The 22774-nt window shown below is 48.6% G+C and overlaps 2 protein-coding genes across 2 annotated transcripts in view; one reads left to right on the top strand and one right to left on the bottom strand.

The window, feature by feature from the left end:
• Positions 1–1529: 1529 nt before the first annotated feature.
• On the bottom strand, positions 1530–22731 carry GPR137C (G protein-coupled receptor 137C). The gene is made up of 7 exons (XM_035100108.3): positions 21890–22731; positions 14347–14390; positions 11230–11458; positions 8123–8272; positions 7124–7249; positions 6493–6602; positions 1530–5152 (listed from the first exon to the last, which is right to left on the bottom strand). The coding sequence occupies exons 1-7, from the start codon at positions 22247–22249 to the stop codon at positions 4987–4989; spliced, it is 1185 nt and encodes a 394-aa protein (XP_034955999.3). The 5' UTR covers positions 22250–22731; the 3' UTR covers positions 1530–4986.
• The window catches only part of TXNDC16 (thioredoxin domain containing 16), a 44240-nt gene continuing 43467 nt past the window's right edge, over positions 22002–22774 (top strand). Inside the window, exon 1 of the mRNA XM_060270813.2 lies at positions 22002–22141. The gene's annotated coding sequence lies outside the window, so the exon portion shown is untranslated. The remainder of the gene's footprint in view (positions 22142–22774) is intronic.

The raw sequence follows: 22774 nt of genomic DNA, 5'->3' as shown, positions 1-22774 counted from the left end.
CGGGCCTTTGGCCTGATCCAGGAAGGTGGTTCTTAGTATTTTTGGTCCCAGCACTGAACCTGAACCGTCTCAAAGTGCCCTGTTGGTTTCCTCCGTCCAACCCTTCTCTCTCTGCTCAATGTTACCTCATTTTACAAAACGCTTCGTACTCTGGAACTGCTACGCTGGTCTCAGGAAAAAAAAGATGCGCTCCTGAATTAGTTTTTTACTGTGAATGTTAGTGGAGAAGGGCACCCCCCCAAAAAAGATTCTCTCCACTTCTCCCGAGAAAGGAATTCTGAGCAATGATTTGTGCAACTGTACTCAACGAGCTGTGACCTGCAGGGGGAAATGATGTGGAAAGGACTCAGGTTTGTAAAAATTAAAAAAACGTGCATGAATACAGAAGTAGGACACACAGACCTGAAACAAAACGCTCTGTTCTTTCATTTTATTTTCCTGAATTTGCGTTGCAAAGGGATGGACTAGCTGAGTCTTTGGGTCCCTCTGAACTCTACAATTCTATGATTGCGAAGGACGCTGAGAGAGGCCAAGGGCAGGCTGGCCGAGCAAAATGATGTTCCCACACGGGTACGTTTCCTTGAAGAGATGGTTATTATTTTGAATTTATATACCGCCCTGTACCCGCAGGTCTCGGGGGCGCTTCACAGGATAAAATCAGAATATAAATCCACACAGTACATCATCAAAATAAAAACAACCACCCAATAACTCGCCCCCCCCAAAGGAGCTCTAGGTGGCACCATGGTTTGCCTCATTTAATCCCCACAAAAACCTTGTGAGGTAGGCCGGTGACTGGCCCAGTGAGAGCTTCATGGCCACGTGGGGATTCGAACCTTGCTCTCCCAGGTCCTAGACCACAGTTTCTCAGAGCTGACCCTTGGGAACTAGCGGCACCCGAGGCAACCCCCCCCCCAGTGGTAGGTGAGAATTGGCACATTCTTCATTCTGCCTCCAGCCATTTCCCCCAATCCTGCTAATTCCCCTCACTCCAAAAAAACCTCTACATCTGTCTGCTACCCCTCCAGCTGTTTTGGTCTGTGCTGCAATGGCTGATGGGAGTTGTAGTCCAAAACAGCTGCAGAGCACCAGGTTAACAAAGGCCGCTCTGCTTGCAGGTACATGCAAATTATTATTTTTTTAAAAAATGCATTCATTTTTGTTGAAATTATCAGACATTGTAAATACGCTACCTTTTGGAGGGGAGCGTTCATGGCCCACGGCAGAGAATTCCATTTTGGCTTTTTGCCCGCCCCCCCCCCTTTAAAAAAGACTCTACCATTCTAGGAGTCTATGTTGTAGATTGACCGGTTTTTTTTTTTTTACAAAGTTCATGTGGTTTTTTGTTTTGTTTTGGTGCGTCTGCAAATTTCTCCACCACCACCCCTTTCTAGTTTTGTCGTCTCCATCGCCATGAGCCAGTCAAGAGGGCAATAATCCTTAGCCCCCTCCTTCCATGAGCTGGGACAAGCTGTAAAGGTTGAAGAAGAGCAAAAAAACCAAAAGCCGAGCCTTTGAAAACTCCCGTCTCACAAGAGAAAAACAAACCTCTTTATTTCAAAACATGAACGGCGTTACAGTTCAGAGTGAAGGAGGTTAAAGCTTGGCGTACATTCATTAGGGCGCAGCCAGCCGGGGGCTGAAGGGACAGCTGGCAAAATGGCACCCCTCAAACCATATACCATGAACGGGGGAACTCTTGCACAGGCAGGGTTTCTCCGTTTAAATAAGCAGCTGTCCGCGAGAACGAAAAGGGCGCCCACCTCTTGTCAGCCATCACTTCTTCGTTCTACAACCCCACCCCGCTGTCCTGACTGGCAGTGGCTCCGATGAGTGGGGGGAAAAAAATCAGCTTTAGTCGATGCAGTTCAGTGCAAAATGTTGGATAAGGAGCTTGTAGCCCTTAACACAATGCCCTCCCTCCCGCCTACAAAACAAAAATTATAAAGTGCTCCAAGTGCATTGTAAAACTCTTTAAGCGGAAAAGAAAACAGGGTGGGTGGGGGTGTTAATAGCGCCATCTGCCTTTGGTGGGTGAAGGAGGGCAGCGCAGAGTTCGAGACATGGCTTGTTTTACCCGAGTCAAGGATCAATCGAAGAAGAAGGGGGTCCTTGTCTCACATTAGCTCGGGGAGGGGGGCCGGGAGAGCGCACATCCTGACGCGCAACGCCAATACGGCCTTTTCCAAGGGGTGCTTAAAATTTAGCAGCTGTCAAATCTCACGTCGGAACCAACATGTTTATGAATCCCCTCCCCCTAAAATGGCCACCCTGAGGCAGCGCTAAAAACCACAGTTTACTGTTGCTCAGCTGCTTTTACCCTACCGCAAAGGGGTTTCCTTCAAAACACCGTTTACGAAGCTGGCTTGTTCCAATCAGATTAACCACAGGTTAGCACTTGGACCCAATGCTGAACTTGGTTAATTTAAATAATAATAAAAAGCAGCGAAACCTACACTGGAGGAGAAGGGCACAAGTCTGGCAGGGTGGAGGCCCTAGGCTTGACCCTGTGACGCTACACCTCAATCTCTGCAGCCACTCTCTTGAAACATTGCCAGCACTTTGGCGTGACTTCAAAAACTGGTGTCACATGTAGTTTTCCTTCTCGATCTGTGAACAGGCGATGCACCCACTATTCCAGCCAAATTTCCTCGTGGGGCATCGGAATTAGCTTGCGAATTGAAAAGGACAGCTACACAGTTATACTGCAGGAAGGTACCTTGAGTTTTGGAAAGCAAAGAGCTTCTGAGATGAGAAATGTTTCCCTCCTAAAACAAAACACTTACAGATGGCACCTGAGGTTTTGCTCCATGAATACCTTGGAAGGGGGGGGAATATCCTTTTTGTCCTGGGGCTGTTAAGAGTCTGCTAATGGAGATGAACCTTCGCACATTTCCCAAAGCAGCCTCAGAACTAAGCCCCAAAGAGCAGCAAGGGTTGGTCAGAGTGAGCTGAGCAGAAAGCCAGAGTCAAGAAATCTATGCAGACTCAAGAAATGTGGGGCAATCCAGCCTAATGGGCGAGGTATAAATAGTAAAATAATAATAATTCTTATTACACAAGAATTGCCTGCCTACACTGTCTCTACAAAACATCTGAATTTGCGAGCGCAGAGAAAGGAAATGGCAAACTTTGGCAGGTTAGTGTCACGGGAGTGGAATTTGCTGACAATCTTAATGGCTTTAGGCCCCCAAAACAGCCACTCTCCAAACACATAACCTCAGCCAAGGGGTGTTTCTTTTTTGGGGGGGTTGGACCCACCAGTTGCTGCTGAGCTACAGCTCCCATCAATCCCAGCAAGCACAGCCAGTGGCCAAGGATGTTGGGAACTATAGTTCAGTTGCATCTGACGGGTGAAAGATTCCCCACACTAGCCCTATGGATCTCCCAAGAGGCTGATCTGCAAACGCGCATTGGGGGTGGTGGTGGTGGGGGTGACGAGCTTGTGAAAGAACCTAAACTTGTTCGGGCCAACAAGTTTTAAAATTGGCCCTTTTTGCTGAAGTCATGTTCACTTCAAGCAGGCAGACTTGGCCCGCCAGCTGTTTCGAGACTACAGTTCCCATCATCCCTGACCACTGGGGTCCTGTTCGCTAGGGATGATGGGAGTTGTCGTCCCAAAACAGCTGGAAGGCCAAGTTTGGCAAGATACTGCCCCCTGCCTCTCAGTTCACCTGGTTCTTGAACTGATCTGAGCTTCTATGCGACGGGGACATGTCTTTATTCCGCCACAAGGGGACAGAATCAGATTTTGCAGCCAGAAGGTGGTGGAAATGACCCCAATATAAGAAGAGGTCACCCAGCCTGCTTGGATTTTGAAACATGGAGGGGATTGCAGCTTCTCTAGCCCCCACAGCTGTGTGCATTATAAACAGGCATCCCCTCACCCCCCCAAATCCCCTCTGCTGAGCAATAGGCCTGCCCAAATGCTAAACGTGCTTCTTCCTGGCCGCTAAGCAAGCAAACCCTGAGAACGGTCTCCCATCCCATCCTGGACCACACCTGTAGCTGGCTGGCTAAAAGCAGCCAAGGTGTCACCCCCCAGCTGCCTCTGCAATATCCATAGCAAGCATGCAGCTAGTCCTCATTGAGCCATTCTGTCTTTTTTTTTTTTAAAGCCCCACCGATTAACAGCTCTGCTTCCCCCAGTGTGTGAACCGTTTTTTAGTTTTATAAATCAATGCTCAAAGTAAGTCAGTCGGTCGCAAGGGGCCCTCCACCACCACGTGCAAAATATATATATATAGATATGAAGAATTGGCTCCAATAGAATAAACAGATTGATAGTAAATCAAGGTAACTTCTTAACCCTTGTGAGACCACGACACTTGTGCCACACTTGTTAACAGTCTTTTTTTTTTTTTTGTTACGGTTCCCCCCACTTTAAAACTCTTTAAAAAAAGAAAGAAAGAGTTTGGAAGCAAGGATTTCCCCCACCCGACCCCCAAAAGTTCCCACCGTTAGTATGCAGAGATTGCCCCCGTCGTTGCGGGGAAGACGGAAACAAACTTCCCCAGCCGTGGATGTGCAATTAAAAGGGTTACCCAGAACAGTCTTCCCGAGCTGCTGAGGACAGTAGCTGGCAGGGAGGAGGACCGCTCCTTGGAAAAAGTTTGGTTAAAAGTGCAAAGATCAGTGCATCCCAGCCATCAAGGTCTGCCACCAAAACTGCTGCTGCTGCTTTCGGTTGCCAAGGTACCATCAACCTCTGGAAGGCCTGACCCACTGAAACGGAATACTTCTAAGGGGCTGTGGTTTCACCACACCGGCTTCCATCATCGCAAGTACCGCTTGGCGAGAAGAGTAGGCTTTGCAAAGCCCCCATCCTTCTGTTCCCACGTTCTGGAAACCTCGGGAGCCACGCCAGGGATTTGGTGACCCAGCGGGGAGCTGCTGCCGTGTCCTGCGCACCTGGTTGGAGCCCCGCTCCGGCCAGCTTCCCACCCAGGCGCGCCCCCCCCCCCGAGAGGTGCGCCAGTTCCAGTCCTACGGCACCAGGCGGGGGTTCGGGCGGCTTCTCGACTCCAGGCTCCCGTGGGTGAAGAGCAGCGGGGCCACGTCCATCGGAGGGGCCACCAAAGGCGGGATCATGACGCAGCTGTCGCTCCCCGTCAAGGAACCGTACCAGCCAGAGCTCTGAGGGGTAGCCAGGCTGCAGAGAAAGAAGAGGGCGGGAGGGAAGTTCTGCGGGTCATGGAAAGCCAGTCAAAAACCAAATGCACCTAAACGGTCTTGGCCCAGTGTACGTGAAGGGACATCTCTGCCCCCATTGTCCACCTCCGAGGGCTCTGGCAGTTCCCTCACTGTGAGGCAGGGTGGATAAAAATGATTTTTTAAAAAAATAAATCAGATTTTTAAATTTTAAATTGGATTTTTAAAGTTTAAATCAAATTTTCTTTTTATTTAAATTGGATTTTTAGAATAAAATGCTTTTGGAGGAATTGTTTTTTCTAAAGACAGTTTTCTATTTAAGTTACTTTATAGTCCAGGCATAGGCAAAATCGGCCCTCCAGCTATTTTGGGACTACAATTCCCATCGTCCCTGACCACTGGTCCTGTTAGCGAGGGATGATGGGAATTGTAGTCCCAAAACATCTGGAGGGCAAAGTTTGCCTATGCCTGTTACAGCCTTCTTAAGTTACATAAGTTTTTCACATGTGCCAAAACTCAGTCTGTTTTTTTTAAAAAATTGTTTAATCACATCAGTTAACAAACATGCATACATATGCTATATTGTTATTGTTTTAGTTAAATAAATTGTTTAAATTGTTATTAAGGAAATGATTATTTTTCTCCTTCCAATAAAGTACAGCAGAAAAGTTGTCCAAATATAAACAGTTAACTTATTAAACCTCACAATAATTTCATGTCTATGTATTTCTAATAGTATAACCAAATCAGTAAATTTTGATACTGTAAAAGCTCCTCTGAAAATTGATTATTTTAAAAATGAAAACTTCTGGTTGTAAATATTAAGACTATACCAGCAAGAATGAGTCTTTCCGTAAAAAAATAAATTAAAAAAATTAAATCAAGTCTTACTGACTAGCGATTTAAATCAAATCCACCTGCTGTGAGGTTATAGAGAACCAGGCAGAGGGCCTTCTCGGTAGTGGCACCCACCCTGTGGAACGCCCTCCCATCAGATGTCAAGGAGCTAAAACATCTACAGTGGTACCTCTATTTCTGCTCACCTCTGGTTACGTATCCTTCGGGATACGCACGCGGCAAACCCAAAAGTATTTTTCCGGGTTTTGTTGCGCATGCGCAGAAGCGCTCTACCGCACCACGCGCACATGCAGAACAGGCGCCTCCAGTTGCGAAAACCTCGGGATCCGACCAGAGCTCTGGAACGGATCCCAGCCGCAACCGGAAATACAACTGTACACAACTTTCCGAAGCATTTGCTCTACCCACTGAGCTATACAGCCCTTCACTACGCTTTGAACTGGGGTGCCGACCAAACGCCCTGGCCCCAATCAACCACGCTACCTTCCTCCGCTGAGCCTCGGAAGGTCGTCGTCACTGTCGTACCGCCTTGGGTTGTCAAAGAAATAGGCCTGGGAGTTGTAGCTGTGGCTGTTTATCATTCCAGCCGGCGCCTGTTTGGTTAAAAGAGGCTGTTAGCTAAGTGATCAAAACAGACACCGATTTTAGGACATGGATCTGGGGTGCAGACAGTCCTGGGGAACCATACCACTTAGGGGGAGAGGGGGAGGAAAGTCTCTTTTAATTTCCTTTTCCTCTTTCAGTTGAGGGGGGAAAACTTTGCAGGATTTGCAACGTTTGTGGAGCTTAGCATCAGCTGAAAAAACAATTGCAAAATCTTATCTTCGTGGGATTTTATCTTACGCACCACAAATACAGCCACGCACAGCTCCCTCTCTATGGTGAAATTTTGTTTTCCTCACGGTCTTACATACCCCGCCAAACAAATATTAAGCCTCTCTTGGATATCCTGCTTCCATTATTTCTACTCTATCAATTTGTTTGATTTGCTTCGACAAAATGTTTTTTTTTAAAATAATTATTTCCTTTCGAATCGGTCTTCACAGCTTGAGGGGCATGCTCTGTTTTTAACTGGGGAAAGTAGGTGATCCGCGCAAATCCCACGTGATCGTACCAAGTTCTGTGCCAGCCTCTGAGCCCGGAAGAAGAGAACCAGGAATGTAGTAGGGACGAACTCCCAGAGGAACATCACAACCCCAAAAACCACGTACTCTTCGCTGCTGGCTTCTTCGCCTCGAACCTGCGGGAACAGGGCATGTATTCAAGTCCAGCACTCAAGGAGTTAGGCTACAGTGCCAGGGGTCAGCAAACATTTTCAGCAGGGGGCCGGGTCCACCATCCCTCAGACCTTGTGGGGGGCCGAACTATATTTTGAAAAAAAAAAAAGAATTTCTATGCCCCACAAATAACCCAGAGATGCATTTTAAATAAAAGCACACATTCTACTCATGTAAAAACACGCTGATTCCCGGGCCGTCCGCGGGCAGGATTGAGAAGGCAATTGGGCCGGATCTGGCCCCCGGGCCTTAGTTTGCCTACCCATGGTCTACACCAGGCATCCCCAAACTTCGGCGCTCCAGCTGTTTTGGGACTACAGTTCCCATCATCCCTGACCACTGGTCCTGTTAAGCTAGGGATGATGGGAGTTGTAGTCCCAAAACACCTGGAGGGCCGAGTTTGGGGGGGTGCCTTGTCTACACAGTGCCTGGGACTGCCCTTGATGACTGTCCTACGAGTGCAGCCTTCCACTGTGGGACACCTCTTATTTAGAAGATTCAGGACAGATAAGAGAGAGGGTACTTTTCAACATGGTGCACAGTTAAACTATGGAACTCACTGCCACAGGAGGCTGTGACGGCCACCACCTTAGATGAAGGAGGAGAGGGCTACTAGCCACGAAGGCTGTGCACTGCCTCTACAGTTGGAGGCAGCAAAGTGTCTGAATTACCAGTTTCTGGAAACGACCTTGGGGGAGAGTGGGTCTTGTGTTCGAATCCTGATGGTGGGTTCTCCACAGCCAATGTGAAGGCAGGATTTATGGACTAGACAGGCCACTGACTCTTCTTCTGCTCTTATATGGAAATTCGAAAACACCTGGATCAAGCCCACTGACCTTATCCGAAAGGTTATCCCAGCCATAGTTGAAAGGACTGGGCACGTGATCCGGCGAGATCGCCACCGCCACCAGGTTATAGAAAGCCCTCGAGGAGAACAGGAGGACGACGACGGAACCCACAAGCAAGGCTTGGCAGACAGATGTGCCCTAGTTTTTTGTTTTTTGTAAAAAGAAACACATATACACAGAAAGAGGGCATTAAATATACAGCAAGTTGGTGCTCAGATCTTTCTTCTTAAGTGGTTGTTTTATGCTGGGTAAATTGTTCATGAGAGAACTGAACTGGAAGAGGTGTTCATCTCTTTCTTTCTTTTTTTAAAAGAAAAACAGCTTTTAAATATTTGAGCATGCCAAGTTCATAAAGAATGAGATGCGACAGAGCAGGAATCGCTTACTCTACCAGCCTCGAAGATGGAGAGGCTGCTCTTACTACCCTAATGTAGTGACTGGTTGGGCCCAGACACTTATTTCCAGACAGAGATAAAAGCAACCGGTTCGGGCATTGAGTGAGGGGGGGGGGAAGGCAAGAGGCCATGTCCTTAGAGATCATCGCCAAGGGTAGAGACCTGTCTGTCCTCGCTTCGGTTAAGCCCATAAAGCTCCGTGCACAACTGACTCTGCTCCATGAATAATCTATGCTAATTGATACAAATTTATTCAGAGCTACTTTGGGGGTTTTTTCCTGCCGATTCCGTACGGGCAGCCTGCTCTTCAGATACGTGCTGGAACTCGAGAGGCTGCAGGGTCACGGAACGTTCACAAACATTCCACAAACGCACGAAAGGGAAAGAGTCACAAGAGGCAGGTAGCGTCCATAAAAAGAGGAGTTGTGGATGGGCAGGGAAATGAAAGTGGCTCCCGCTCTGCTGCCAGACTCAATAATAATAATTATAATAATAATAATTTATTATTTGTACCCTGCCCATCTGGCTGGGTTTCCCCGGCCACTCTGGCCGGCTTCCAACAAAAGACTAAAAGTACATTAAAACATCAGTCCAGAGAAGCGGACACGGAGCAATGGATTCAAACCTCAAGTAAGAGCTGTTCGGCAGTGGAATTTGCTACCAAGGAGTGTGGTGGAGTCTCCTTCTTTGGAGGTCTTTAAGCAGAGGCTTGACAGGCATATGACAAGAATGCTTTGATGGCGTTTCCTGCTTGGCAGGGGGTTGGACTGGATGGCCCTTGTGGTCTCTTCCAACTCTATGATTCTATGAAAAACATGGCTGCCTTCAGATGTCTTCTAGAGGTCAGATAGCGGTTTATTTCCTTGACATCTGATGGGAGGGTGTTCCACAGAGCGGGTGCCACTACCGAAAAGGCCCTCTGCCTGGTTCCCTGTAACCTCACTTCTTGCCATGAGGGAACCACCAGAAGGCCCTTGGAGCTGGACCTCAGTGTCCAAGCAGAAAAATGGGGGTGGAGATGCTCCTTCAGGTATATAGCGTCGAGGCCATTTAGGGCTTTAAAGGTCAGCACCAACACTTTGAATTGTGCTCGGAAACATACTGGGAGCCAATGAAGGTCTTTCAGGAGTACAGTGGTACCTCTGGTTGCAGACAGGATCCGTTCCGGAGATCCGGTTGGATCCCAAGGTTTTCACAACCGGAGGTGCCTCTTCTGCGTGGCACAGTAGAGCGTTTTTGCACACGCACACACGGCAAAACCCAGAAAAATGCTTCCGGGTTTGCTGCGTGTGTATCCCGAAGGATACATGCCCAGGGGTGGATTTACACAGGTACCACTGTAAACTCTTGCCAGAATTAAGGCAAAATCCATCACTTCTGGTAAATGAGCCAGCATATTTGCTAGGACGACGTGAAAATTTCTATCCTGGCCTTTTTAGACTCGTCTCCCCATGTACTATCTGAAACCAAAAGGCCACATTGATTGCCAGATGCTAAAATATATTTCCATTATGTTCAGCCCTCCTTCCGCACTACTTCCAGTGTGGATGGAACTGGATCAAGTCTGGATCTGCCACATAATCAGTGTCAAGACCTCTTGCTTCAAGTTTGGTTCAGCTACATTGGGGATCTTTTCAAAGGCGGACGAGATTTTTTAAAAAATTATTTGCCCATTCACGCCTGTTTGCAAAGAAGATTTAAGAACCTTTTTCTAATACAGTGGTACCTTGGTTCTGCAAACCCAGAAGGAAGCGTTCCGGTTTGCGAACTTTTTCCGGAAGCCAAACATGCCCCGTTTTGAGTGTCATGCTTCCGATCTGAGTGTTACGCTGAGGTCTGTTCTTGCTATTTTGCGTTTTTGGTTTTGCTGCTCCTTTTGTTTTGTTTTTGTGACTGTGTGGAACCCGGTTCAGCTACTGATTGATTGATTGATTGATTGTGTGACTGCAGTGCGTTGTTTATTGCTTTCATGTTATGGATCCATGTTAAATTGCTGTTTTAGGGAAAATAAAAAAAATTCCTTCAGTTGCACCTTAAAGACCAACTAGGTTTTTATTTTGGTATGAGCTTTCGTGTGCATGCACACTTAGTCAGATACACTGAAACAGAATCCACCAGACCCTTATGTATATTCAGAGGGTGGGGGGTGGGGGTGATGGGAATGGGTGATGGGCTGATGGGAGTGGTAAACCTGTAGATGGCTGTTAACGACTGCTGATGACTGCAATTGGTCCTGGGGAGAAAAAGCCATGGAGCCACCTGGGATGAATAAAGACATTGGATTCTTACCTCATTATGCATGATCAAGCTTTCTTTAGCGCCTCAGCCCTTGCTCCCCCCCACCCCCCAGGACCAACTGCAGTCATCAGCAGTCGTTAACAGCCATCGGAATAATCCATTTTGCATTACTTTCTATGGGAAAGCGTGCCCTGGGTTTGGAACGCTTAGGTTTTGGAACGGACTTCCGGAACGGATTAAGTTAGAGATCCAAGGTACCACTATATACAAAGGAAAGGAGCACCTCGGCGTTGAAGCTTGCCTTGCCTCTACACCCTGATGTGTGGGCGGACTCCAAGCTTCAGGTAGAATTCTATTTTCCACTTTAACTTCGCAGAGACCAGCCACCTGACGTCCCTCCTCGGAAATGGGAGACTTTAAGGCGAGGAAAATACAACAACTCACCAACCCACCCACCCTTACCTTGGACTCAAGGTAAGCATTGGCCGAAGACATTTTGGACAGCTTGCACATGAAACAGGCTAGCAGGACGGCGCAGAGAATGAAGAGGCTGTCGTTGATCAGAGCCCGGGTGAAAACCGTCCACTGCAGCTGGTCCTCGGGGAGGTCATCGTGCGCCAGCAACGCGCATGTCAAATTCACAAAGACAAAGAGGAGGCTGGTGAAGATGGAACCCACGTACAAGGCGGCCCTGGAAACAGAAACAGAATATTGTCCCATCAGAGTCCCAACATGGCAGCCTTCTGGTTGTGGGATCGCGGCTGCCGCCTTGAAATGGGACTTACAATCCCATTTAACAACTCTTGGGTTGAGGCAACTGGCTAAAATGTTTTAATTTTGGTTCCACTGTTTTGTTTTCATCGGAGTGGGGTTGGTTAAATGTTTAAAAGGTAAAGGGAACCCTGACCGTTAGGTCCAGCCGCGGACGACTCTGGGGTTGCGGCGCTCATTTCGCTCTATAGGCTGAGGGAGCCGGCGTTTGTCCACAGACAGCTTCCGGGTCATGTGGGCAGCAGGACTAAGTCACTTCTGGCGAACCAGAGCAGCGCACAGAAGCACCGTTTACCTTCCCGCTGGAGTGGTACCTATTTATCTACTTGCACTTTGACGTGCTTTCGAACTGCTAGGTGGGCAGGAGCAGGGACCGAGCAACGGGATCTTACAAATTATAATACAATTAATAATACCAATCATTGAGATGCCAAATTATACAATTTAGGTGCCCCCCAACCCGGTGTGCTAGAATTAATGGTTTGATGATTTTCTTTGTTTCTGCATTTCGAAATCTTATACAATTCAATAGATATTCTGGTTTTTTATGTTTGATGTTTTATTATATTTTTATAGGCTGGGGAAACCCAGTCAGATGGGTGGGATACAAATATTTTTTTTAAATTATATTTATTATATTATTATAGTGATACCTAGAAGCACCATGTTGGCTATTCCTGCCTTAAGGTGCAGTAAGACATTAGCTGCAGGAGACAAGGGGGAAGGAAAGGGGGCAGAGAGGACCCCCGTGAGGCGACACGTAAACCAAGTGGGGAAAGATCTGTTCGAGTACAAAGTGGGGAATTGAAGCCTAGGTTAAAAGGGGCACGACTGCCCTTACTTAAAATGGCCGCCGGAGCCTCGCATGTGACACAACGCCCACTAAATTATAAAGCGAAAACCCCTTGCTGTGCCCCCAAGTGCGTGTTAGGAGAAATGATGAACGACTGCCTAATGCTGCCAGGCGTTTATTAATGCAGCCACCGGTATAGGCTTTGGGCTTGGGCTTTAGGGGTGGAATGGCTGTTTTGGTGGTTGTTGGACAGTTGCTCCCCCCACCCTATGTCAGCCCATGACCTATTTGGGCTCCTCCCCGCCCCCCACCTACCATCCAGGGCTCCATTCGGGATAGTATTTAAAGGGCTGTAGATTGAGGCCCGGTCTGTAAAATGGAGCCGAGGCCTAGTCTTTAGGCTGTAAAGTAGAGGCGAGGCCTTGGCTTGGGATAGTATTTAAATGTGACCTGAGGCCTCCGCCCTGCATCTCCATTCCTTGGCCCTGGCCAGACTCTGTGGGTTGTCTGGTAATGGCTGCATTGTGCATTAGTCTGTCAAATGGAGGGTAATAGGCCCCCTTCAGATCCCTCCGAGCCTCAGAGTCCCCCTGTTTTATTGAAGTGGGGGCCTAGCAGCCTGACAGGAGCCTAGGGGTCTGATAATGGCCGCCTTGGTGGTTTCAGTTGCTTGGTTGATGATGTCATTTGGTTTGCGGGTGTGGCTTAGATTTCACAGGAAGGGAAGGGGTGGAGGAGGGTATAACGCCACTTGAGGGCGCTGTTTGACTTGGTGGAAAACCAGGTCTATACCTGCCCAGGTGTGTGATTTGAGGGTTTTTTGTCCCCAACAACGCTTGGGGAGTGGCCTGGATCGTTGTGTCAAAATTTCAGGACGATCGGTCAAGCGGTTATGGAGAAAAGTGGAACACGCAGTTTCACAATTTTTACATTTTTGTATATATAGATTCCCCACCAGTGAGTTCCATGATTGAGAATAAAGGCCCTATATAGTCTTAAATGAGCTGTACATACTGGTGGCACTGAGTGGCTCTATATTTGTATAAGAAATAAAATAACCCCATGTATTTTTTTTTAAAGGGCCATTTGAGCTCTTTCCTTCATACACTTTTGGCTTATCAGGTGTCTTCTCAAAAAAGGGGCATTTGTCCAACCCCTTGAGTACCAGCAATCCAAACTATTATAATCAATAACAATAAATAATTTTTTAGTTATACCCCGCCCTTCCCGGTTTAAAAACCGGGCGCAGGGCGGCTAACAACAAATATAAAGCATTGATTAAAATGCAACTTAAAAACAGCATAAAATACAGCATCAATATCAATAAAATCCAAAAATTCAGGAGTCCTTTTTTTTGCGGGGGGGGGGGGGGAACCCAGTCAGTAGACATCAAATGATCACCAGGGCTAACTGAACAAGTTGGTCCTACTAGGGCCAGCAAGGAGAGCAGGGTATAATTTAAATGTGGGGTCCCAGAAAGGGTTTCTTCATAGAAGAGGAAAGGGAGAATAGGATCAGACTAATTCAAATTAAAGGCCAGGCGGAATAGCTGTCTTGTTAGAATTAAAGGTTTGGCAATACAGCCCCTTCTACTCACCTTAACCGCTAATTTTTTTTCTGGGGGCTTCCCCAACCCTCAATTAGGGAAACAAGAATGCTGGGAACCTGTTTTGGACTCCAACTCCCATCAGCCCCAGCCAGCATGGCCAATGGTCAGAGCTGACATGAGCTGTAGTCCTAAAGACCTGGGAGGCAATAGGTTCCTCCTTCCCTAACAGGATTGCCCTGAAATGCAGGCCACGTTGAAATGAAAGGGGAAGAAAAAAGTGGCGGTTTTCAGAAACGGCGTTTTTATGCCGAGAAGGCTGAGCAGCTCGGACGCCGCTGCAAACCCTTCAAATGCTTTTGCACATTTATCAAGCCACGTTGATTCATCGGCGGCAAGTTTTAACCTGTGATTAAAACCTGTGGTAACTAATTTGCTACGATTTCCCACCCCCAAAGGTTAGACTCACTTGTACTTGTTGAATTCGGCGGCACACTTCACTTTGAAGATCACCTGTTCAGAAAAAGAGAAAAAGTGGGTTTGGGTGAGGTTTTCCCCTATTCCATCCTAGGGCTCCCTCCCTCCAGATATCCTTCACGTTGTGCATTTGTGACGATGTACCAATGATTTTTCAACATCAACTTCGTTGGACTGGTTGTGTTTTTCGGATGCCTGTTTATCGTCTTCCAAAGCACATTACTCTGTTCCAAACTTAAAAATGGAAAGCATAATGTTGGTGGTCAACAAAAGAGGTTTAAAGACTCTCTCAAGGCAAATCTTTAAAAAATGTAGTATAAACACCAACAACTGGGAAACACTTGCCTGCAAGCGCTCCAATTGGCTTTGAAAACACTCGAACTCAGGATGAAAGGAAGAAGAGGAAGGGTAAAGAGGAAGGCACGCTTGGCAAACCCTCACCATGTTCAACTCCCACGCAGAAATCTATGTCCCCACTGTGGAAGGATGTGTGGATCCAGAATTGGCCTCCACAGTCACTTACCGGTACGGACTCACTGTTAAGACCGTGTTCATGGAAGACAATCTTAGCTACGACTGATTGCCAAAGAAGAAGACAGGCAAGCCCACTTTGCATACTGTTTGTGCCTGCAGAAGTTTCAGGGCAGGCAAACCACTTTGTTACTGTACATAGATTTGTAGAGTTGGAAGGGACCCCGAGGATCATCCAGCCCAACCCCAATGCAAGTTTCTGATCCTCCTTAAAGGTAAAGGTACCCCTGAACATTAGGTCCAGCGCTCATCTCGCTCTATAGGCTGAGGGAGCCGGTGTTTGTCCACAGACAGCTTCCGGGTCATGTGGCCAGTATGACTAAGCTGCTTCTGGCGAACCAGAGCAGCGCACGGAAACGCTGTTTACCTTCCCGCCAGAGTGGTACCTACTTATCAACTTGCACTACTTGACGTGCTTTCGAACTGCTAGGTTGGCAGGAGCTGGGACCGAACAATGGGAGCTCATCCCATAGTGGGGATTCAAACTGCCGACCTTCCGATCGGCAAGCCCTAGGCTCAGTGGTTTAGACCAGTGTTTCCCAACCAGTGTGCCTCCAGATGTTTTGGGACTACAACTCCCATCATCCCTAGCTAGCAAGACCAGTGGTCAGGAATGATGGGAGTTGTAGTCCCAAAACATCTGGAGGCACACTGGTTGGGAAACACTGGTTTAGACCACAGCGCCACCCGGTGATCCTCCTTACTGCGGAGTAAATCCACAATACAGCCTTCACTCGGGGAAACAAGGCCAGAAACACGTCCCCTTTTCCTCCTTAAAGAATGTAAGAGCCTTCCAGATGAGAACAAAGTCCCACGTAGCCCATCCATCCTCTTGTTCTCACAGTCACCAACCAGATACCCTTGTTGGGAACCCTGAAACCAGGGTAGCAACAGAGAGCCCTAAGCTCCATGAATTTCTCCAATCTTTTTGGAGCCAAGCTGTTGGCCACCTTGGTAAAATTCAAGAGTTGAACCAAGCACAAAGGACAGCCCTTTCTATTGCATGCCCTGAATCTTCCAGCATTCAGCTCCACTGGTTGGGCTACGAGTTCTAGTATTAAGAGAGAAATAAAAATATTCTCTCTAACCACTTCCTCCATGCTTTATTTTACAGTTCTATCATGCCCCCCCCACTCACCTTTTTGCTAAGCTAAAGAGCCCCAAATAATGGGCAAAGCTAGGCTTTATTTCAAAGATCCAGTTTGCCACACACCCCAAGCACATTTGGGTACACACAGAGGCTGGGAGCCTCAATGGTGTCTCTCTGGGGGCTTCGCCCAGGGCAAAAAACCCTGGCAAATCCCCCCACCCCAGCTATGGCAGTGCCAAAATGTTGAAACTTTTCATCTTTGGAGAGTTGCTCCATCCCTGTGATTTTTGCTGTTGTTTTCTGAGTGTTTTTTTCAGCTGTGCAATATCCTTTCTGTGGTGAGCTGACCAGAACAGCACACAGGATTCCTAGTGCGGCAGCACCGTGGGTTTGTGTAATAACATTTCACAGACTGGTACAGACACATACGCACACACACACAGTGCTGTGCATGGGCGCGCGCGCATGAGAGGGGGGAAAAAAGTGCCTGAAAGCAAAGAAAGCCGAAATATTGAATATCTGAAAAGGGAACTACTGTACCCAAAGGTCAGACACCATGAGAACGGACTGCTGAAGTAGAAAGGCCTTTGGCCTCATCTAGCTGCAGGGACCTTCTTATGGGTATGCAAAAATGCAGAGCTGCCAAGGAAGGGAAGTAGAGAAACAGCGAGGGGAATTGTGCAAATGGCAAAGTGTTTTGTTCTGCGCACACTCAAGTTTCTGCTTCCCAACTGTGGTGCTCTGTGCAAGCTAAATAATTCTCTACAAAGGATACGGTGGCAGTGGTGGTTTCTGCTTAATCATTCCCTGGCAGAAGACACACTGGCATTCTTGGGCAAGGCAAAGCTTCCTGACTCAATATTCCAGATCTGTAAAAGGGACCAGTTCTCCAGTAAAATCTTCAGTGCCCCCTTCCATGGAACTGGGGCAAGCTCCCGACATCTGATATATTATTATTATTATTATTATTATTATTATTATTATTATTAGCACCACCATATTGGCCTGAATATAAGCCTCACTTCCCTCCCAAATTCTGACCATGAAAACTTAAAGTGCGGCTTAAATTGGTGACCTTACAAAAACTGGCTTTTATGATACCGCTGCTGAAACAGACATACGGTAAAACGGAACGGGTGTGAGTGCCTGCAGAATTTAAGGGAGTGGTTTATATTAGGGTGCGGCTCATATCCAGGCCAATATGGTATTATTTATTCAACTTATGCATCACCCTCAACCTGGAGGTCTCAGGGTGGTTCACAACAAGACCACAATACACAGAATCAAACCAAAAGCAGAAACGCAATACTCCCCCCCAAAAAGCCACATTCTAAAAGGGTGTTGGATGTCAGTAAGATCAACTAAAGGCAAAGGGACCCCTGACCATTAGGTCCAGTCGTGACCGACTCTGGGGTTGTGCACTCATCTCGCATTATTGGCCGAGGGAGCCGGCGTATAGCTTCCAGGTCATGTGGCCAGCATGACAAAGCCGCTTCTGGCAAACCAGAGCAGCACATGGAAACGCCGTTTACCTTCCCGCTGTAGCGGTTCCTATTTATCTACTTGCATTTTGACGTGCTTTCGAACTGCTAGGTTGGCAGGAGCTGGGACCAAGCAACGGGAGCTCACCCCGTCACAGGGATTCGAACCACTGACCTTCTGATCGGCAAGCCCTAGGCTCACTGGTTTAACCCACAGTGCCACCTGGGTCCCTCAAGATCAACTAAAGGCCTGGTTAAAAAGGAATGTTTTTGCCTGGCGCCTAAAGGTGTATAATGAAGGCGCCAGGTGAACTTCCCTGGGGAGAGCATCCCACAGGTGGGGAGCCACTGTAGAAAGGCCCCATTCTCGTGTTGCCACCCTCCGGACCTCTCGAGGAGGAGGCACATATCCATGCATTTTATTTGTTCCCAAATGCACCTCAGTTGCAATTTGGATGGCATTGGCTTCATCTCCCCATCCCTGGCCCTGAAATTTTATGTGGCAACAACTCCTTGGGGACAGAGGCTTTCTCAAAAATCCCTCAGCAAATATGCACAGGCTTGAGAAACGGTCTTCATTTCTGGGTAAGTGTGCACAGGATATGCTTGGGGTTAATCATCAGTCTCACGTCTGCCTTCTCTTTGATGCTGTCCTGTCCATGCAGCCAGATTTTTAGACCAGTTTCCACAATCTATCTCTAGGGACTGATGTTAAGGATCCTTGCTCCGTGGCTAACCTGAGATGTGAATTCATAGCTCATAGCTCATGGAGTTCAGAAGGGGCATTTGCGGCAGATTCCACCTCAAGCTGCCTTTTTAAAAACGGGCTTCACCCTTCGAGTCTGGTTGAAGAAGAGCACCCCTCCAAGCTTCAGATCAACGAGAGATTTCCCTCTCCTTCAGAACTATTGTTTCTAATCTGCAGATTTGATTTTCAGGAGCTGTTACATCAGTTAACCCTGTAGTCTAAAGTCAACAGGCCTGCCTTGCTGCTGCACCCCATAATATCAGCTCAATCTTTAGACCTGCAAACAAACTGAATGCAGTTTAAAATGTGGAGTGCAGATACACCTAGGAGATCATTGTGAGACAGGAGGAACTCTGCCCTTCCCTAGACACATTGGTCTCAAGCCACTCTACTTCATTTCCCACGCTTCCATCCAGATCCTTACTTGACACTAGATTTCTCAGGGGAACCACCATGTAGAAAGAGCTTGTCAAATACATTCTGGGGGGCCCCCAAAGGCAGAAAATCCAGAAATGAACCCAAGCCCCAACTTACTAACCATCAGGGGACAGAGTCCATTGGGATTTGCCCTATAATGCACTTTCTAGAAGGGCACAGCCAATGGGTGCATAACTTTGCATGCCGACATGCTCTGTGGCTCAGTGTCAGGGCATCTTGCTTCCATGTAGGAGGTCCCTGGTAAATCCAGGTAGGGCCATAGCTGCCAAGTTTTCACTTTTCTCACGAGGAAGCCTATTCAGCATAAGGGAAAATCCCTGTAAAAAAGGGATAACTTGGCAGCTATGGGTAGGGCAGGGAGCAGCTCCCATCTGAAAAGCACTCCCATCTGAGAGCACCACATGTGAAAAGGATCTAGGAGTCTTGGTAGACCACAAACTTGACATGAGTCAACAGTGTGATGCAGCAGCTAAAAAAGCCAATGCAATTCTGGGTTGCATCAATAGGAGTATAGCATCTAGATCAAGGGAAGTAATAGTACCACTGTATTCCGCTCTGGTCAGACCTCACCTGGAGTACTGTGTCCAGTTCTAGGCACCACAGTTCAAGAAGGATACTGACGAGCTGGAACATGTCCAGAGGAGGGCAACCAAAATGGTCAAAGGCCTGGAAACGATGCCTTATGAGGAACGGCTTAGGGAGCTGGGTATGTTTAGCCTGGAGAAGAGAAGGTTAAGGGGTGATATGATAGCCATGTTCAAATATATTAAAGGACGTCATATGGAGGAGGGAGAAAGATTGTTTTCTGCTGCTCCAGAGAAGCGGACACGGAGCAATGGATTCAAACTTCAAGAAAGAAGATTCCACCTAAACATTAGGAAGAACTTCCTGACAGTAAGAGCTGTTCGGCAGTGGAACTTGCTGCCAAGGAGTGTGGTGGAGTCTCCTTCTTTGGAGGTCTTTAAGCAGAGGCTTGACAGGCATATATGTCAGGAATGCTTTGATGGAGTTTTCTGCTTGGCAGGGGGTTGGACTGGATGGCCCTTGTGGTCTCTTCCAACTCTATGATTCTATGAAACCTTGGAGAGCTGCTAGCTGCCAGTCAGAGTAGAGATGTCCTGCCATGGAATGGAGCTTTTCTTGTTGCCTTTACCGCCTCACAAGTAGTCATCTTTACCCAGGGAGAAATCAGGGCACACCAAAGGTTAAGGTCAGCAAGGTTTACCTCGCCTGGGCTGGTTCACTCCAGCGGAGACCCCTCTGTGGGCCGGATTGTGCGCATGCATGAGCGTGTGTGACCGCGATTTCCGGCATATGCGCATGTGCAGACACGATTTCCAGCACTGCGGAAACGAGTCCCCGCACCGCGCTAGTTTAGCGCAGCACATGGGGACTTGCTGAGCAGGCGGCTCAGTTCGGGGGCGGATCATGGGCTGGTTAAACGACCCCTGTGGGCCGTAGGTTGCCAACCCCTGGTTAAGAGCCTGCTCTTCAGCAAGGTCTGGATTGACGCCTAACAACTTTCAAGCCTAATACTCTTAAGTCAGACCTTCTGAGGAGCAAGACTCTTCTAGCACTTCTCCTCGATAGCCTTAAAACCTTGGAACCAGTACGTCATGTTTTAGTAACAGCGCTGAAACCAGCCAATATCACCCTGATCTCTTAGCCTGCCTTCGCAAGGATTATGGGGTGCCTATGGATGATGCCACCTGCAAATGTCACCCCCTCTCCTTGGAAGGTGCGGCACAGTATTTTGTGGTCCAATGATCCTGCGCACATCCATTTGAAGAGCAACACTACGCTCAACGGTGCTAGAGGATTGCAGCCTTGTTACTCCCGCATCAACTCTCATTCGCCATCCCAGAGAGAGCCTTAAAAAAAAGCAAGCCTTGAGAAGTCAGTGCTTATTTTTACTGGGGATAACAGCCTCTCTCTCACTCGTGCTCATCACGTGAACATCCCTGGGAGAATGAAATCATTGTTGACACCGCATCCTAAGTGACAAGACACTTTTGCGCGCACACACAGAGAGGGGGAGTGTTGTTTGAGACCCAAAAGGAACACACCCACCAAAATAAAAGGAAATTTTAAGGCAATTCAGCCAACTGCTGTAGAGTGGGGGCATCATCCTGTTCAGCCAAGGGGTGCCAAAACTGAAATAGGGAGAGAGGAGGTTTGTGTTCGAGGCTGTATGTAGGTCCTGGGTACCTGCCTGGAAATAAACCCCATAGAACCCGGTGTAACCTACTCCCAACTCAACAATAATGGGGTTGCAGTGCAATATGCTCAAGGGAACAAATCTTGAAGTCACATAATTGAATGTGGTTTTGTTTTGGGAGACAGGGGGAGTTTGCAGGGGTTTGGAAACAGCTGATCAGCAAGACACCGGGTGGGAGGGGTAGGAAATTAACCCCAGCAGATGATTAAAAAAAAAACAGCGACAAAAAATTTCAGTTCTGACCCTTTCATCTTCTCTGGGGGATTATAGGAAGTGGCAAACTCGCTTACAGTTTTAACAGAATAGAGTTTCCTAGGTTGATGATGGTATCAAAAGGGCTAAGCAGGTAAAATGGAAATAGGGTTAAAAGCCAGATCCTTTCAAAGGTCTTGACACTGAAGGAGGAGAGAAAGCAAAACAGGGAGAGGAGGAATGCAGCAACAATAGGGGGAGGGGGGGGAGAGAGAGAGGCTCCGGAGCCATGACGTAATGGCTGACAGCAGTCCCTGCCCCAAGCTGAGACAACCTGGGAGGCTGTTGCTGGTACTCTGCAAGCACTGCCCCCTTATTTGCAAGAAGGAGAAAAAAAACACATATATTTACATGCACATCTAGAACTACAGAGCCCTAAACAGCAAGCCCGGGTGTGCGCTTGCAACCTCTGCAAAACTGCTCGCCTCCTTAAAAGAGAGAGATGATATCACAAGCCAAGGCTTGCAGAAAAACCCTTTTGAGTTTCTCCAACACAGGAGGAGGAGGAGGAGGAAAATCCATCCCAAGTTTTTTTGCAGATGCACCAGAATGTGGTAAACAAGAAGAGGCAAACAAGCCAGAGGAGGGCGGCAGAAAGAAGGAGGAGGAGGAGGAGGAGGAGGAAGGGGGGGGCGTGCCTGGGCTGCCGGGTGCGCGCGCGCTTGTTTTGTTCTGTTTTTAAAACACCATGCAAAAAAATCCAAACAAACACGCAAACCTACATATACTTATTTAAGACCCACAGAGACGTGCCCCCCCCGTCCCCAGGGCACTTACCTCGGCGAAATAGAGATTGAGGAGGCAGCCGGTGGCGAAGAGGAGGCAGACGGGGAAGCAGAAGAGCAGCCAGCGGGGGAACGGCGGCAGCCGGGGCTGCCCGTGGCCGGCGTGGGGCGGCAGGAGGGCGCCCTGCAGGTAGCAGGAGAAGAGGACGGTGCGCAGCGCCGCCCAGAGCAGGCAGAGGAAGAGGCAGACGGTGCGGTAGCTGAGCCGCTTCTCCCGGTAGTAGAGGAGCAGCCAGAGCTGCAGGTAGGCGAAGAGGAAGAGGCCGGCGTAGAGGAGCGTGTGCAAGGTGCTGAGTCCCAGGGCCAGCGGGTAGGGGGGGCCGGGGCCGGGATCGGGGCCCCGCAGCACCATGGCACCCCTTCTCCGGGGCACCCTTGGGCGCCCAGCAAACCAGGGTTTGTGCACAGGGGTGCGTGGGTGTGGGTGGGGTGCAAACTGGGGGAAGGGGTGCCCGCTCCCCGCGCACCCACCCGCTGTGGGGGGGCTCACAGCTCCATGCAATTCATGGCAAATCCAGCTTCAAAATAATCCATATATATATATATTTATCTTTGCTCGGCTTGCCCTGCCAGCGAGCCAGCCTCCCTCCCGCCCGGCTGCCTGCAGCGCCAGCTCGGCTCTCCCCGAACCAGCCAACTGTTCCCTCCCTCGCTCCAGCTGCGAAAGAAACAATCAGCTGAGCGGCCGCGGCGATTTGAGGCGCTCGCTCCGGGCCACGCGCCGCTCGCCATTGGCCGGCGCGGAGCCCCGCCCACGCGGCCGGCGAGCAGCCCGCCCGCTGGCTGCCGGGCCGCGTCGCTCAGCGGGAGAAGCCCCGCCTCCTCCCCTTTCAATCCCTGCCCCTCGCTCGCAGGCGGCCCCGCCTCCGGAATGCTT

The sequence above is a fragment of the Zootoca vivipara genome, chromosome 1, assembly GCF_965207765.1.
Source record: "Zootoca vivipara chromosome 1, rZooViv2.hap1.1, whole genome shotgun sequence".
NCBI classification, from domain to species: domain Eukaryota; kingdom Metazoa; phylum Chordata; class Lepidosauria; order Squamata; family Lacertidae; genus Zootoca; species Zootoca vivipara.
This window is presented reverse-complemented; position numbering and strand designations above follow the sequence as displayed.

Bases quoted from the DNA above. Each gene is read 5' to 3' on its own strand.
- GPR137C (XM_035100108.3), bottom strand. From the start codon at position 22,249: ATGGTGCTGCGGGGCCCCGATCCCGGCCCCGGCCCCCCCTACCCGCTG. The intron at 7,250-8,122 runs GTCAGTGGGCTT...CTGTTCCCGCAG, and splicing joins GGGATAACCTTTCGGATAAG to GTTCGAGGCGAAGAAGCCAG. The intron at 5,153-6,492 runs GTAGCGTGGTTG...CTTTCTCTGCAG, and splicing joins CCGAGGCTCAGCGGAGGAAG to CCTGGCTACCCCTCAGAGCT.